Raw genomic sequence first — 17,457 nt, forward strand, 5'->3', positions numbered from 1 at the left:
GCGATGGCCCTTAAGGATTATGCGCTCGAGAAAGGTGAGGGCCTGCAGCCCCGGGAGGGGGTCCTGCGCAGGAAGCCTCCCAGCTAACACCTGTTGATGGGAGCCGGAGTCGTGGGGGGCCAGAGCGGGGCTCGCGGGGCGCCAGGCCAGGGGAAGGAGGCGGCGGGTCTGAGGTGGACGGTGCCTGGGCGGGCGCGCGAGTCGTCCATGTCGGCGATCTCATTCTCTTGTGCGGGGAAGGACTGGTGATCGTGGTGGGCGGCGGACCGCCTGCTGGGGACTCCAGAGCGGGAGTCGTGCCCGGGAGACACCTGGGCATCGGGGTCGCCGCGGAAGGGCCTCGCGGCCTCGGGGAGGGGGCCCACGAGCCGGCTCCCCTCTCCCCTCCTCGGCACTCGGAGCGCTCCCGTCCCTCGGAGACGCGCCGAAGCGCGGGGGGCGGGCAGGCTCGGGCCGCTGCGCGCCGGGATTGGCCATTTTAGGCCAGCCTCCAAGCGGAAGTGAAGGCGGGCGGAAGTTGCGCGACGTCGCGGGAGGGAGTGTCGTGTGTAAACAGTGTCCTTCCGCGCGGCGGCCTCCGAGAGAGCTGCTGAGGTCGGGGGCGTGCCTGGGATGGGGCGGTTTAGCGTGAGCCCGCGAGAGGAGGTAGTGGGCTGGGACGGAGTGGCTCTGCGCGAGCCGGCCAATCGCGGCATGGGCTCCCGCCTTGGGCGGAGGAATCCCGGGCTGTGAGGCGGCGGCATCTGGGCCCATGTGCTTCTTTGTTTACTAAGAGCGGAAGCAGTGGCGGGAGAGGGGGTGGGTTGGGGACCGGCCGTGTGGCAGAGATCCCAGAGAGGGCAGAGATTTGGGGACCAAAAGAAAAGGGGACCTCTTCACGCGCGGGGAAAAGACGGAGACTGAACGCACTCGTGTTGCCTGGTGTGTAGAAGGCAACTGGGAAAGCGTACTGGGAATTTTAACTAAGGTAAAGACTGGAATTCCTTTGGTGGGGGCGGGGTGTTGGGTAATACTCTTAACTGCCGGGGGCCCATCATTCTTTCCTAGATGAAAGCTGACTCGAGAAAAGTTCTGCACAGTTTGGGGAGACTACTTTACTTAGAATTAATTAGTTCTTAGGTTTTTGTGTTAAGTGAAAGTGGGTTTCTTAGATTTCTATCAGAGGGGTTTGCAGTGAGGTGTCTGAAAGAAAGGAAAGTTGATTCTCATGATTTTACCTTTTCCTCATAGAAAAGGTGAAGAAGTTCATACAAGAGTTTTACCAGGATGAGGAATTTGGCAAGAAGCAGTTCAAGTATGGAAACCAGTTGGTAAGTTTTAAGTGGAGGGCAGGGGTGGTTACACAAGGAGTTCTGAGAGATGTTCTGGCTTAGGTGTTTGTAGGAGTTTGGGGGCTGAGATGTTGAGTATTGCTCTGTCTCAGCTGCGCTCTCCGCTGTGGAGATCTAGAAGGAGTGTGCTGAGCTCATGGTGATGGGTACCGCTGAACAAATACTGGTGTGCACAGTAAATCTGGCTCTGATGTTGCTGTCTCTTCCCCACCCCAGGTTCAGCTGGCTCATCGGGAGCAGGTGGCAATGTACATAGACCTGGATGACATTGCTGAGGATGATCCTGAGTTGGTGGACTCTATTTGTGAGAATGCTAAGCGCTATGCAAGGCTCTTTGCAGATGTTGTGCAAGAGCTGCTGCCTCAGTACAAGGAGAGGGAGGTGAGTGGTTGCAGGAAAAAGCAGGGCAGGGAAGGAACTTAGATATCTGTCAAAAAGCTGCTCAGACACTAATGTTTCCTTAGCTAGCGAAAGGGGAGTTTTGATTTCTGCCTCATGCCCTCTGGGCTCTCTCCATTCCCCATTCTGCCACTCATTTTTCCTATTCTTCATTTAGGTGGTAAATAAAGATGTCCTAGATGTCTACATTGAGCACCGGCTGATGATGGAACAGCGGAGCCGGGACCCTGGGGCTGCCCGAAGCCCACAAAACCAGTACCCTCCTGAGCTTATGCGGAGATTGTGAGTGGTCTCAGTGGGGACAGTGTGGGGATTTTCCCCTGGAACCTTATCAGTGACTATTTTCTCCTCTCAGTGAGCTGTACTTTCAAGGCCCAAGCAGTAGCAAGCCTCGTGTGATTCGGGAAGTACGGGCTGACTCTGTGGGGAAATTGGTGACTGTGCGTGGAATTGTCACTCGAGTCTCTGAAGTCAAACCCAGAATGGTGGTGGCCACTTACACTTGTGACCAGTGTGGGGCAGAGACTTACCAGCCGGTACGTAAGCACAAGGATCAGGAACATAGTTAACCACTAGTGGTTTCTGTTAAGTACTTTGTCTAATGTTTACCTGTCATTTTTTTATGTTGTAGAGCGTGCCTGTGTGTTCGCTCATCTTTCATTCTGACTTGTCAGTGGTCTTTCATCTTGTGTTCTTGGTGCCTGTCGTCATTGATCCAGAATAGTTCAAGATGTTGACAATTCTTTGGTATTTGTCGTGAAGAGAAAATATAATGACCAACTCTGATGGGTTTCTATCTCATTGCTTTGGATACCTCATTTCCTACACCCTAGATCCAGTCTCCCACTTTCATGCCTCTGATCATGTGCCCAAGCCAGGAGTGCCAGACGAACCGCTCAGGAGGGCGGCTCTATCTGCAGACACGTGGCTCCAAATTCATCAAATTCCAGGAAATGAAAATGCAAGAACATGTGAGTTTGGGATATGAGGCCCAGGGAAGTTGGCACTTGGGAGTCCATTTCATCTTGTTACATAGCGGAGAAAAGAAAAGAAGGAAAGAGCTAAGAAAGGGACATTACCTTGAGTAGGAGGGAAGTTTAACTGGGATTTTCTGAGTTGGGAAGAAGTAGAGGAGATGAGTTTTCCCCCTTGTGTAAGCTTACCTGAGACTGGGCAGGCTGAGCAAAAGAGAGTGGTATGCCCCAGGAGGGAAGGGTAGGTCCTCATGGGCCTTGGGTTCTTCTCTCTATGCCTCACATACCGCTTGTCCCGTAGAGTGACCAAGTGCCTGTGGGAAACATCCCTCGTAGCATCACAGTGCTTGTAGAAGGAGAGAACACAAGGATTGCGCATCCCGGTGACCATGTCAGTGTCACTGGTATCTTCTTGCCAATTTTACGCACTGGGTTCCGACAGCTTGTACAGGTAAGAAATGGTGTTTGAAGTGTTCTCATTTCTACCTTACTCTCTCCTACAGAGGAAACTATTAACAAAATAGCAAACGAGATGGAATAGAAAGTTTTTGTCAGGAACTCCTGAGGGAATGTGTGGATGGGCATATTAAAGAGACTTTATTCGTATCCTGGCATTTTCCTGCCCAAGGGTTTACTCTCGGAAACTTACCTGGAAGCTCATCGAATTGTGAAGATGAGTAAGAGTGAGGATGATGAGTTGGGAGCTGGAGAGCTGAGCAAGGAGGAGCTGAGGCAGATTGCCGGTGAGGGCCAGGGGAAAGACTGGGAATAGGAGTTTCTATCTGGAAATCTCTTCTCAGAAAATACTGTTTTTAACTTTCCACAGAGGAGGATTTCTATGAAAAGCTGGCAGCATCCATTGCCCCAGAGATATATGGGCATGAGGATGTGAAGAAGGCACTGCTGCTCCTGCTGGTAGGAGGTGTGGACCAGTCTCCTCGAGGAATGAAAATCAGGGGTAAGAAGGGGCATGGAGAAGGCTCAGAGTGAGTGAAGGCATTTGGGAAGAAGTGAGGATAACAGATTGGTGTTCCTATACATCACAGGCCATTGCTTTATGGGTGTAGGGAAGGATTAGAAGATAGTGTTCTAGGTATGGGGTGGGGGAGACCAAAAAAGTTTATTTCTGTTACTGGATAGTTTGTGTGGAAAGGATAGTCACTTAGAGTTTCCTTTCTCCTTCCTCTAGGCAACATCAATATCTGCCTGATGGGGGACCCTGGTGTGGCCAAGTCTCAGCTCCTTTCTTATATCGATCGCCTGGCCCCCCGCAGTGAGTAATTAATTGGACTCTGGGAATGGTAAACATAAAAACCAGAATAGGATGGTGCATTGTCTACTCTCTCAGCAGTGTGGAAGGTGGGGGAGTTATGTAAGGGAGATACTGCCGATGTCAGCACCTCAGATCTTCAGCTACTGCCAAAGGCCTGGGTGGGAGAGCAGTTCCATTGCAGGTCTCACCTGACGAGCTTTATTCCCTGAGTTTTTGCCCTTTTGTGCTCTCATTACTCTCTCCTCCTAAACGATGTCTATTTCTTTTCTCTTTCCAACCCTGCTGTTCAGGCCAGTACACAACAGGACGAGGCTCTTCAGGAGTGGGACTGACAGCAGCTGTGCTGAGAGACTCCGTGAGTGGAGAACTGACCTTAGAGGGGGGCGCCCTTGTGCTGGCTGACCAGGGCGTGTGCTGCATTGATGAGTTTGACAAGATGGCTGAGGCTGATCGCACGGCTATTCATGAGGTTATGGAGCAGCAGACCATCTCTATTGCCAAGGCTGGTATTCTCACCACGCTCAACGCCCGCTGCTCCATTCTGGCTGCTGCTAATCCTGCCTATGGGCGCTACAACCCTCGCCGAAGCCTGGAGCAGAACATACAGCTTCCTGCTGCACTGCTCTCCCGATTTGACCTCCTCTGGCTAATCCAGGACCGGCCTGACCGAGATAATGATCTACGGTGAATGAAGCTCAACACCCAAGAAGATATCCCTTTGTTGTGATCTGGAGGGAGGGCGAATTGGAACCCCCTCAGATTCTCTCTTAAGGAAACTCCAGAGCCTTTCCTTACAGCAGGGCTTTGTCCACGTTTTTTAAAAGAAAAATTATGGGTCAGGGCAGACATGCTGGTGAGGAGTGTATCACTGGGTGTATTTCTGGGTATATCACTGCCCCACCAAGAGAAGATGGTGGAGCTGAGGGAGAAGATCTCTATCTCTATCTCTCAGAGTTTAGAGCACCACAAAGAATGTTTTTCCTTGCCTCCTCTTCCCAGGTTGGCCCAGCACATCACCTATGTGCACCAGCACAACCGGCAGCCCCCTGCCCAGTTTGAACCTTTGGACATGAAGCTCATGAGGTAGGCGAGCTGGGTAAGGGCTGTACATTTCATTAGTTGTGGTGGTAGGGCTGCGTGTTTTCGGAAACGTTTTCAGTCTTACGGTATGTACTTTTTCACCACTACTTCTCCTACTTGGAGAAGAATAAGTCTGGTTCCTTTCCCCCATTCCTTCAACCTGGCCACTCAGAACAACACAGCACCAGAACCTGCCTTTCACACCACCTTCCTGCCTGAGGTGAGGAAGGTATAGATTTTCGGCAAAGCTGGATCCCGGTCCGAGAATGCTTTCCATGGGTCCCCAACGGCCCCTAGTGATCTCTGTTTCCTTAAAGTAAACAGTTATCTTCAAGTGAACAATGTATGTCTCCCCCTCTTTAGCCATGTCCTAATTTCAGAAGTGGGACCTTTTTATTTCTGGTGACTGGTAATTTGTTCTTATTCACATAGGCCGTTTTCCTGAACAATTAGGAATTTGAAATGCACCATTTGAAGACATCAGTGATAGTCAAACCTCTGGCACATACCCAAGAGTTTTCTGAAATGGAACATTCTTGTGATGGAAAAACATGCTCCATTTCCCATCTCCCTCTTCTGCTTTCCCATGAGCCTTTCTTCCACAGACGTTACATAGCCATGTGCCGTGAGAAGCAGCCCACAGTGCCGGAGTCTCTGGCTGACTATATCACAGCCGCATATGTGGAGATGAGGCGAGAGGCTTGGGCTAGTAAGGACGCTACCTACACTTCCGCCCGGACCCTGCTGGCTATCCTGCGACTGTCCACTGCTCTGGTGAGTGCTGAGCCCTGTGCTGCCGGAGGGTGAACTGCTGACTTGCAGGGCAGCCTGCCTCTTGATTGTCTTCTCTCGCTGCCTGCCTCCCACCCGGGCCCTGCCGGGGCTAAAGTGCTGACAGTGCAGATAGTGTCCTCTCCGTGCTACCGCACTGTGGGTACTTGCTGCTCCAGCAGGGCATGCACAGCGTCCATGGAGGGAAAGGCCTCCCTGCTTCTCACACCTCACCGTGGGGGTGGGTAGGGTTTGTCTCGCCCCCGTGTCCTCGCTCCTGTGCTACAAACCTTCATTTCTGTCCTCACATCTTGGACCTTAGTCCCGGGGGCTCCAAAGTGCTGTTCGTGCAGGTAGTGTGATTACCTGACCTACTGCTGAGCTAGCACTTCCCGAGCCCCAGGGACACAACCTCTGCCATTCACCTTCTTGGCTGAACTCCCCAAGCTCCATCTGTCATGGTGGGGAGCCCAGTGGAGTTCAGAAGGGTCTGGTCTCCCTCACAGGACAGCTGAACACCGGGACTGGCCAGTGTTGAGAGGCGGAGACTTGGGCAATTGCTGGACGCTGCCCTGGGCATTGCACTTGTCTCGGTCTGACAGTGCCGGCCCCACACTGCGGATGTTTGGGGTGGGGAGAGAAGGGTGCCTGCACTGTTGTGAGTAGGCAATATACTTGGGTTGCCCAACTGTAGAGCTGGACCAGGGGGTTCCCTGACTTGTTGCATTCTCCTCCTCCCGTTTCTATCTCTCCGCTACCTTCCCGTAGGCACGCCTACGAATGGTGGACATAGTGGAGAAGGAAGATGTGAATGAAGCCATAAGGCTCATGGAGATGTCAAAGGACTCACTTCTGGGCGACAAGGGGCAAACAGCTAGGTGAGTGGTTTATTGAAGGATGAAATCTAGAGTCACCTTGGTACGAGCAGAGCACTTCTTGTGGCTGGTGCATCCACATGCATAGGATGCTGCCTTGGAACTAATACTGATAACTTTTCTTCAGTGTATCGTATCGGGGCTTCTAGTTTATGCCCTGACCTTACACACCCATGCTTATCTCCTCCAGGACCCAGCGACCAGCAGATGTGATATTTGCCACTGTCAGAGAGTTGGTCTCAGAGGGCCGAAGTGTCCGGTTTTCTGAGGCAGAGCAGCGCTGCATATCTCGTGGCTTCACACCTGCCCAGTTCCAGGCAGCTCTGGACGAGTATGAGGAGCTAAATGTCTGGCAGGTCAACACAGCCCGGACACGGATCACTTTTGTCTGATCCCCATCACTTGAGACACTGGGGTCTACTTTGCATAATATACTAAAGAAGTTCCCCCTCCCACTTCCTTTAAAAACTTAATTATGCCCTTGTGGGAAAAGGACAAATTCCCTTTTTTCTCTGAGCTGCACTTGTTTTATTCCTTTTGCTAATAAAGTGTTTGTAGATTGTTGCCTATTGTTAAAACAGGATGTGAATTTTCTAGATTCATAGCTTATTCCCTTTATCTTTGTCTATTTCTGTTCTTGCCAAGCACCAGTAGATACTGGGGCAGTGACAACTAAGTCCTGTTAAAAGATTATGTCTGAGTTGGGGCTCCATCCTGTTTTTCATGGGCCACTCAGGCTCAGCATGTAGTGCCAATATGAAATGCAGGCTGGGCCTCCCCGGTGGCGCAGCGGTTGAGCACTGGGTTCCGAAGCTGCCCGCAGCCTCTGCAGCGCCAGTTCGATCCCCGGCTGCTCCCCGGCCACCGGAGGAGGGTCCCACATGGCGCGCAGACCTCTCCTGACGCCCGCTGCTCCCCTCAGCAGTGTACTTCGGTCCTTCTGCCTGCTCTGCTCCCCGCTCTGGCTCTGGTGAATTCTCTCACCCTCCCGCACTTCTGACTATACCCGGTGCTTGTATATATATATAAATATATATAGATAGATATAAATAAATAAATAAATAAAAAAGAAAAAAAAAGATGGCGAGCATTTAAAAAAAAAATATATGAAATGCAGGCTTATTGGAGCAAAGTCCTCTCCACCTTCTACTACTAGTCCAACTCACTCAAAAGCCTTGTTTTGGAGAAGAATGAAAACCAGGGACTAGAAGGTGCCACATGGAGATGCAGCACCTAGCACAAGTAACAAATGCCCATGTTCAGACTACTTGGCCTTGACTCTAAAAGTACAGACACCAATAGATGCCTTACAGGCCAGGCACAAAGCTCAGTAACTAACATGCAATAAATGTTAGCAGTAATCAAAAGACATCTCTCTTGATGGACCGAGGGCTTGAGCTGTCCCCATTGAACGCTTAATGTCCCTCTTCCCCACTCCTTTCTGTGTAGATTGAAAAGTAGTAATTTGTGTTCACAAGGTTGGTGTCATAGGACATTTAAGAGCGAGAGTCCTTGGGTGGATGCTGGCAGTTCTTCAAGATAAAGACAGTTGACCTGACTAGACATGGGTGCACATCAAATAGCAATGAACTCGCAGTCACTGAAAGGTGTCAAATAGAGCCTCTGAACAAGGGTGAAACCAACAGTCTCCTATTATTGCTCCAAGTTGAGAAACCTGTGTGGTGCCTAACAGAGAGAACACGGCCACTGGACGGGGTGCTGAGGGGCTGCTCCCCTTTTATTAACAACAGAGGTTTCTCTAAAGGGAGTATAGTGCCCCTCCCCTCGGGGATAGTTGTCTGACCCCTGTGCATCATCCCTTCAAGTACCCTCTCAGAAGAAGAGCCCCCGCATCCGCCTGCCGATGCCTTGTCGATCATAGAGGACGTTGAACTTGTTCACGAATTGGTTCATGGTGTTGCATGTTTTGGTGATGGTGCCAAGGTATGCCATGAGCCCCACATCATTGCATTGCTGGGAGGGAACAGAAAAAAACGGTTCCCCAGGGGTCGGGGTCCCTCACACAGAGCCCAGGAAAACAGCTGAGTCCCAAATCCTCCATGGAGAAACACCCCACCCCCAATACTGGGTTTTAAACTCACATCATAAAAGTCTGTCTTGAACTTGTCTGTGCTGAGCACGGGGAGGCAATGACAAAGAGCATAGGCCTCCCGCAGAATCTCATGGTTAAAGGGAACCTCTCCTAAAGGCATAAAAAGGCTACATTAATGTGGTTGCCATCACTTCCCCAAGAGGGAGAGGAAATGTGATACAAGTGTCAGGGAGACACCTATCCTACCTGCTTCAGAGGCCTTGACATATTCCAAGATGAGCTTGACACGGCTATGCAGCATCTTGATGGCGCTGTGCTGTGCTATCAGGTGTTCAGCCACTGCAGAGGGATGACACAAGCCGCAGGTGAGAAAGCATGTGACTGCCTTCCACCCCCACTTACAAGGAAGCCCTTCCAGTCCCCATTACCAGTGGAGTTCTCTCCACTGCCAGTTGCTGTCATTCGGGCCACATGGTCGACACCAATGCGTTCAGCTTCCTCTGTGGCCAGAGTGTAGGTCAGCTCAGCAAACAGCATTGTGGCCTAAAGTGCACATAAAGTAAGTCAAAAGCAGGAAATGCCAGGAGCACGAACTAAGGCCTGAAGGGCAGGGTATTACCTCTCCATTGATTATGTCAATGACAGACTCAAAAACACTGACTGGAAGCTGTGAAGAGATGGAGAAGAGCTGTTATATCACACTCCAAACCTCAACCTGGGCTTGGCCTTTCACATTAGGTTTCCTCCTCTAATCTTCCTAAGTGCTCAGTGAAATAGGGATTCTCTCTCACTCTCGGAAAATGCAGTTCGGGGTGAAGTAACTCAATGGTAAATGACAGGATGCAGATCTCATACAGTAAAGGACACAGTGACACATAAGCTTGCCAAAGTGGGTACAGTGTTACTCACATCTGTGTGCTTGGTCATAGGGTTCAACTTAAGAAAGAGGGGGCTCTCGATGATCTCGCACACCTGGAAGAGGGCGGATAAGGGACACAAGTGTCAAATCCCATCTTCTCCTCAGCCTATATTCTCTGCCCCATCATGCACACGTGTTAGCATGTATACCTGCTTATGGACGTGGATGTCGGAGGGATCAGGTGGCCCCCCTGTGGTATACCAACCCAGAAACTCCAGCTCCTTGAATACCTGTTTAACTGGAGAGGAAGGGGCCAGAGCACACAGTATTTTTTCAAACCATCCTTCCTTAATTTGAAATTCTTGGTATCATTTTCATCACCTCCCCCCCGCTCAAATCCTGGTTCAATTTAGAATAACTACATCTTCTATCATGTCTTCTCTCATCCTTTACCTTTGGGGAAACAACCTGAATGTGTTTTTCCCTGAGGTCTCTTAAGCTACTCTCCTCATTTTTCCTCCTTCATGCCCTATTCTGTTATTTCTTTGCAACCCTCTCCATCTTACCCACTCTGCTTTTTTTACTCCCACTCCTCTCCCCACTGCTATTCCCCTCTCACACTGCTCCTCCTTGGTGTAATAATACTCCTTGTCAATGATAATCTTCTCTTCCACGGTGTGCGACAGCAGCTCAAAGGAGTTCATCACCTCAATATTTCGGCCTTCCTGCTTTCCGATCAGAGCACCGATCACTGGGGGAGAAAGACACAATGCGCAAACTTTTCCCTAATCAGCCCAGCCTGAGGGTTTGAGGTCAGCGTGAAGCAGGTATTGGGGAAACTGGCTTCATTAAAGAATGGGCAGAGACCACTGTCTGTGGGTGGTGACTAAAAAGAATTTGGAGAATTATGCCGAATACTCACCCTGCATAGGCCGCCCCTCCTGGGAGCGCATGCGAATCCAATGGTCTGAGATGTTGAGAATGACGAGGGGATGAAGAGCGACTGAAACACTTCCAGTCACTCCGGAGGCCATCACGCTGGGGACTACTAAGGGTGGAAGCAAAGGGGAGAAAGTGAGAGTCCGGGTCCCGGTTCTTCCTGGGGATGGGAGTGGAAGAAGGCAGAGCCCGGGCCATACATCGCTCCCGCAAGTTATTCCGAGGAGCGACATAGCTGTTCCGCCCTCCTGACTCCTCCCGGGAGCCCAGGACGTCTTTAACGCGCCCCGCGGGGTGTCTCCAGAAGCTGCCCTCGCGGGGCCCGTTACCTGCTGCGTCCACCTCCATCCCGCTGCTCCCTCCGGTCCCGTTCGCCGCAGCCGCCGCCGCCGCCATTTTCCCCACGCCTGCCAGCCTCGGCCCCGCCCCCTCCCTCCCGGCTTCCGTACGCCCGCAGCGCATGCTCAGGTCCCGTGCGCGCGCCTGCGCCGGCGCGGGGCAGCTGTGGTCTTTCCCGCCCGGCCACCGCTGCCCCAACTGGCCGTGGAGCTCAGTACAAGGAGCCCCAGGTCCGCTTTTCCTCAAATCCGAGAGCTTGCATAGACCCTGGCCACGCCTCTTGTCTGCGATGGACCGTGACAAATTACTTAACTCTGCTCAGCCTCCACCTTACCTTCCTCATGAATAAAATTGGAATAAGACTGCCAAATTCCTAAGACTTGCCGAAAGAATGGAATACCATGTTATTGCCCTCAGCAGAAAGCCCAAGGTCCTAACCACTGCCTGCGAGGCCTGCATGATCCAGACCCCGCCTGCCAACGCCCAGGCCTCTACTTACCGACCCCGTGATCCTGGTGTTTCAGCCACAGTGGCCCTCAGATCTATCCTTTCAAACACCCCACTCACTCCCTCTGAAGGTCCTTCTGTCTTGCTCATCCCTGTGACCGAATGAATGAATAATTTGGGTGTAACCTGGTCTTTCCCATCTTTTCTCATCCCAAGTAGTGGTGTTACCTAAGGTACTAGCGACATTCCAGGCACTTTATGATCCCCACCCCCACCCTCTCTCTACTCTTCATTTCCATCAGTATTTCAAACTCACCTCTGGCAAACATAGCCCACTGCAGCCTTTCCCCACTCTTACACTGCCTTTGCCCCTCCTGCTGCCCCTACAATTTGTTCGGTTCTTTATTATTATGTGTCTGTACCCTAAAGTACACAATCCTAGAATGCAGGTAGAGACCTGTGTTTTGACCTTGCAGCGCCTACTCTAGTGCCCAGAGCAGGTACCAGATGTTCTCTGGTAATAAAAGTGACATATGTGAACCAAGCAAAATCTCCAATTAGGGGCTGAGATGAAGGGCCAGAAACCCTCAACGGAAGAGACCCAAGAAATTCTAAAGGCAGAGAGGTTTTCTGGGTAAGATTAAGGAAGAATTGATCTTATTTATCCGTAGTGGAAAACCTCCCAACCAACTGAGAGGATTATGAAAGAACAGCATAGATGTTTCACGTCTCTTCAGAAAAATTAGATCAGAAAGATGTATCTCTTATAAATGGCAGACAGTTTCTAAGGAGTATAATCTCATCTAGATTAAAGACTAAAATAAAAATTATTCTGGTATTAACAAAATAGTTTTCATTGCTGTTTCACATATTAAAGAATTCCTTTGTCTTTTTGTGCTTTCAAATGCTTTTGAGATTTTGTACAAGTAATTATACAACTGATAAAACAGTGGCTACTGTGAAATGACTTTAAAATTGAATCATTTGGCTGTACATGTTTTGGCAGTAAACTCACTGAGCAATCCCTGAAACTGCATTTGAGCATTTCTTGAAACTGCATTGTATTTAAAAAACAAACAAAAAAAACCTACCAATAAAACCCCAGAAGACCTGCAGCTGAAATGGTGTGAAGACACCTAACACACCAGTCTCATCCTGCCTTCCACTGAAACTAAACACAACACTGATTTGCTTGGTTTTATTTATTTAATTAATTAATTATTTTTTTTTATAGAGGCATGTTTTTATTTATTTATTTGTTTGTTTTGTTTATACATGCACTGGGTACAGTCAGAAGCGCGGGAGGGTGAAAGAATTCACCAGAGCCAGAGCGGGGAGCAGAGCAGGCAGAAGGACCGAAGTACACTGCTGAGGGGAGCAGCGGGCGGCAGGAGAGGTCTGCGCGCCATATGGGACCCTCCTCCGGTGGCCGGGAGCAGCTGGGGATCGAACCGGCGCCACGGAGGCCGCGTGCAGCTTCGCAACCCAGCGCTCAACCGCTGCGCCACTGGGGAGGCCCAACACAAGGGTTTTTATGGAGAAGAAAAGTCTGAAGTAACAGTGAGGTAAAAGAATCCTAAGGTAAACTAGTCGGATAATCAGATGAAGGGTCACAAGAAAAAAGTAGGTAAAATTCTCTTTTATCAGTCTTTCAAACAGGATAGTCTCATTCTTGCTAGTTTCTTGGACTGTTGATAGCTTGACCTAATCTGTGTAAGACAGTTTGTCTAAAATGGCTTCCCTGGCTGGCTACATTTTAAAATGGCTCCACTGGGGCCTCCCCTGGTGGCGCAGCGGTTGAGCGCTGGGCTGTGAAGCTGCCCACAGCCTCTGCAACACCGGTTCGATCCCCGGCCACCGGTGAGGGTCCCACATGGCACGCAGACCTCTCCTGCTGCGCCCGCTGCTCCCCTCAGCAGTGTATTTCATCACTCTGCCTGTTCTGTTCCCCGCTCTGGCTCTGATGGATTCTCTCACCCTCCTGCGCTTCTGACTGTACCCAGTGCTTTTATAAATAAATAAATAAAGCTTAAAAAAAAAATTAAATGGCTCCACTAGTGGCAACTTTTCACAATTTACTTAACATAGTTACGAAGTGTCTACATTATTAGGAGGGATGAAAGGGTGCTTTTTTACATGGGAGGGAAGATCTAAATGGAGGGAGGGGATAGACATAAGGATACCTTGGATGCATATTCAAACACATGCAAAAGTCTTTGGGCAGGAGACTGCTTGGTTTAGTCCAGGAATAACAACATCAATGGCTGGAACTAAGTGAATGAGGGAGAGAGTAATCAGAGATGAAGTCAGAGAGGTAACAGGCTTAGATCATGTGAAGCTTTGAAGGGACTTGGCTTTTTGTCAGATTGAAGTCTGAACAGAGGCATGACATGATTCCACCCAAGGCTTTAAAGGCTCATCTGAGCTGCGGCTGGCGGGGGCCCATAATTTGCCACAACAAACAGACTTTAGCCAAATCTACTCTCCTCGGGGGGTCTCAGACAGTAACATTTAATTCCTTTGTTCTCAAACCCCAATCCTAAACATATACAGATCTGCAGGCCCCAACACATCCTTAAGTTGCTCTTTCATGCCCAGCAAGGCCTCCCCAGGTTCTCTTTTCTTGCCCTCTCACGAATCACTAGCCCTGGTTTCTTGCCTGCCCTCACCCACCAGGGTCTGTAGAACTCTCTTTTCGATCTTGACCAGAGGATCTCAGGAGCTCATTCCCCATTTTTGGAGTGGATCGGCAGGTAGAGCAGTGGATGGGGCTGCTTCACTCCCAGCTTATCTGCCTGTGTTGTTGGAGGTTGGGATCAGATTGGGGGGCCCCCAGGCCCAGGCCCACTCCCCTCTCCAGTGACCCCGCTGTCAGAGCCAAGGTGTGTTTCCAGAGTTCACTGCTTCAAAAGGTATATCTATAATTTTCCACATCTATAATTTTCCAAGTGGTCAACTGAGCTGCCAGACCACCTAAGCCTAATTTTTTTCCCAAAGATTTATTTATTTATGCATACAAGAAGAAGTTGGGTACAGGCCAGAGGTGTGGGGGGGAGGGTGAGAGGATTCACCAGAGACAGAGTGGGGAACAGAACAGGCAGACTGACTGAAATACACTACTGAGAGGAGTAGCGGGTGAGTCAGGAGAGATCTGCTGCTCCATGTGGGTAGCTCCCTGGCCTGGGATTGAACTTGTGCTGCAGTGGCTGCAGATAGCTTCATAGGTTGTGTCTTAATCCCTTGCGCCACCAGGGAGGCCCCCAAGCCTAAATTTTAACAAGAGTCATCAAAGGGCACACAGGCCAGACTTAGAATGAGAATGATCTGAGTTCTGCCCACTGAGTGAGCGCTAACATCTACTTTCAATTTTACATAGTTGGCACTCAGACTGGACAGCAGCAGCCACCCACAGACCCAAGCAGGTTTCAGCTTAGCTAAGCTGTCAGGGAATAACAGACACGTATTTTTTTATTTACTTGTTTTTATAATTTAGAATGTCTTTGCGCTGCTCTTTTTTAAAAAATATTTATTTATTTATACAAGAACTGGGGTACAGGCCAGAGGCGCAGGAGGGTGAGAGGATTCACCAGAGACAGAGTGGGGAGCAGAACAGGCAAATGGACCAAAAACACTGCTGAGAGGAGCAGCAGGTAAGACAGGAGAGGTCTGCTGCACCATGTGGGTATCTCCCTGGCAAGCTGGGAATCGAACCTGTGCTGCAGAGGCTGCGGACAGCTTCACAGCGCTGCGCTCAACCTGCTGCACCACCTACAAGACCCCCACATCCAAGTATTTAGGAAAACCTCTGAGACGTGAGGCCTCCCTTTTTTTTTTCTTTCTTCAGATGGTTTCTCCCAAAGTGGTAGCTACTGCTTTTTCATATAAAACCCCTCTAGGAGGGCCTCCCTGGTGGCGCAAGGGGTTAAGCACTGCACCATGAAGCAATTTGCAGCCTCTGCAGCACAAGTTCGATCCCCAGCCGGCCAGGGAGAAACCCACATGGTGCAGCAAACCTCTCCTGTCTTGCCCGCTGCTCCCCTCAGCAGTGTATTTCAATCAATCTGCCTGTTGGGTTCCCCACTCTGTCTCTGGTGGATCCTCTTACTCCCTGCATCTGTGGCTTGTACCCCAGCTCTTGTATGCATAAATAAATAAATCTTTTTTTAAAAATCCCTCTAGGACCATACTATGCTCTTAAACACACCATTTCTATGTGACTGGCAGGACTTTTTAGGCTTGTGTATCTATCTAATCCTCAGGTTAGACTTGATTCACCCTGGAGATGGGGTGTATCAGGCTAGAGAGTGCTTCAGTACCAAATGTACCTGAAAAGTACGTCCAGCAGGTGGCACTGTTGCACGGAGACATGACAGACCACAGCAGCAATAATGTTTGTTGTTTTTTTTTAAAGATTTATTTATTTTGGCATACAAGAGCAGGGGTACAGGTCAGAGGTGTGGGGATGGTGGTGGTGAGAGGACTCACCAAAGACAGAGTGGGGAACAGACCAGGCAGACTGACTGAAGTACACTGCTGAGGGGGGGCGGCGGGCGAGACAGGAGAGGTCTGCTGTGCCATGTGGGTTGCTCCCTGGCCGGCTGGGATTGAACTTGTGCTGCAGAGGTTGTGGATTGCTTCATAGTGCTGTGCTTAACCCCTTGAGCCACCAGGGAGGCCAACAATAATAAGGTTTTGAAATAAAACATTTTTTTTTCTTACACACATTCTTGGTCTCCACTAGATCATCTTAGAAGGGAAAGGGGATGGGGGTTTTGGGGGGGGTGATCTTCATGTCCTACTTTCACCATCTACATACAGTGGTTCCCAGAATGGGAAAATCTCCCCTAATACTTAAGAGGACTGAAAAAGGGCAAGCATATAGCCATCAGCTCTGCTGCATGTTTGGGTGTAGAAGCAGCTAAGACAGGGGGCCCCACGCAACATCATTTTAGCTTCATTTCTCCACTATGAGCCTTGAGACCCCAACTTTAAGTTTAAAAGCTCTTCCCCTATAGGGACAAGGACTAAGAAATCAAGCACATGTTTTTTTAATTTTAAATATAGCAAACTAAATAAGTTAAGAGAAATTTAATTAATTAAACTTTTCTGGGTGTTGTCTGGATCTAACTACTCATTTATAGGAAATACAAGGGACTGAGGAACATGTCAGGGAGGACATCACAGGGAGTGAGGGAAATTGCAGGGTAAACATGCTTTTTCCTAAACAAAATCACAAGAAAAATAAGACAAAGGAAGAATTCATAGATAAAAAGAAACATACAGTACATATCATCTAATCTTGCTGTTTACTTTATTTGGATCCCAATTCAAACAAACAGAATTATAAAAAAAAAAATAGAAATTTTAGGCAATCAGAGAATTGTGATTACTTGTTTGGTAAATAACATGAATAGTTATTGTTAAATGTTTTTAGTTGTGATAATGGTATCATAGTTGGTTTTTATAGTTTTAAGAGACTTTATTATGTAGACAACTATACTAAAATATTTACGGATCTAATGCTATGTCTGGGATTTGCTTCAAAATAATCAGGACCTCCCTGGTGGCACAAAGGGGTAAGTCTCAGCACTATGAAGCTTTTCACAGTCACTGCAGCACGAGTTCAATTCCTGGCCAGGGAGGTAACCCACATGGTGCAGCAGACCTCTCCAGTCATGCTCGCTGCTCCCCTCAGCAGTGTATTTCAGTAGATCTGCCTGTTCTGCTCCCCAGTCTGTCTCTGGTGAATCCTCTCACTGACACCCCCCACCCTCCACCTCTGGCCTACATCCCAGTTCTTGTATGCATAAATAAATAAATATTTTTTTAAAAAAGGAAATTTATCTCAATAAGAGAGAGGGCTATCTTGTTTTTCTCCTGGACATAACTTATTACAAGAATCAAGTATTAAATCTATTTCTATTTCCATTTTCATAGATGTAAGTGTAGAGAAATCCTGTTCACAGAAATAAGCAGATAAGTAGGGAAAGAAATAAAACTGTAGTCATAGCTTGTCTGCAGAGCTAGTCTGGATAGAGCCATGAGACCACCAGCTTCTACAGACTTTTGGCACAGCTTACATTTTTAATTCTATTTTTTCCCTTTCTTTTAGACAGG

At 49.1% G+C, this 17,457-nt stretch overlaps 2 protein-coding genes across 2 annotated transcripts; one reads left to right on the plus strand and one right to left on the minus strand.

Moving 5' to 3' along the window:
* Positions 1 to 3: 3 nt before the first annotated feature.
* MCM7 (minichromosome maintenance complex component 7) lies at positions 4 to 7,207 on the plus strand (the record flags this gene model as incomplete). The annotated part of the gene is made up of 15 exons (XM_084250503.1): positions 4 to 34; positions 1,231 to 1,310; positions 1,548 to 1,712; positions 1,888 to 2,012; positions 2,086 to 2,266; positions 2,564 to 2,701; positions 3,006 to 3,155; positions 3,333 to 3,447; positions 3,531 to 3,662; positions 3,894 to 3,977; positions 4,268 to 4,661; positions 4,977 to 5,060; positions 5,663 to 5,831; positions 6,597 to 6,706; positions 6,894 to 7,207. 15 exons carry the CDS (start codon positions 4 to 6, stop codon positions 7,093 to 7,095), a joined length of 2,160 nt encoding a protein of 719 aa, XP_084106629.1. The 3' UTR covers positions 7,096 to 7,207.
* A 1,214-nt stretch (positions 7,208 to 8,421) lies between these two features.
* COPS6 (COP9 signalosome subunit 6) lies at positions 8,422 to 11,016 on the minus strand (the record flags this gene model as incomplete). Its single annotated transcript, XM_084250888.1, has 10 exons — positions 8,422 to 8,677; positions 8,806 to 8,906; positions 9,003 to 9,095; positions 9,185 to 9,299; positions 9,376 to 9,423; positions 9,666 to 9,728; positions 9,825 to 9,913; positions 10,235 to 10,366; positions 10,538 to 10,663; positions 10,884 to 11,016. 10 exons carry the CDS (start codon positions 11,014 to 11,016, stop codon positions 8,537 to 8,539), a joined length of 1,041 nt encoding a protein of 346 aa, XP_084107014.1. The 3' UTR covers positions 8,422 to 8,536.
* Positions 11,017 to 17,457: the final 6,441 nt, after the last annotated feature.

Source organism: Talpa europaea, assembly GCF_964194135.1.
Source record: "Talpa europaea genome assembly, chromosome: 12".
Taxonomy (NCBI): domain Eukaryota; kingdom Metazoa; phylum Chordata; class Mammalia; order Eulipotyphla; family Talpidae; genus Talpa; species Talpa europaea.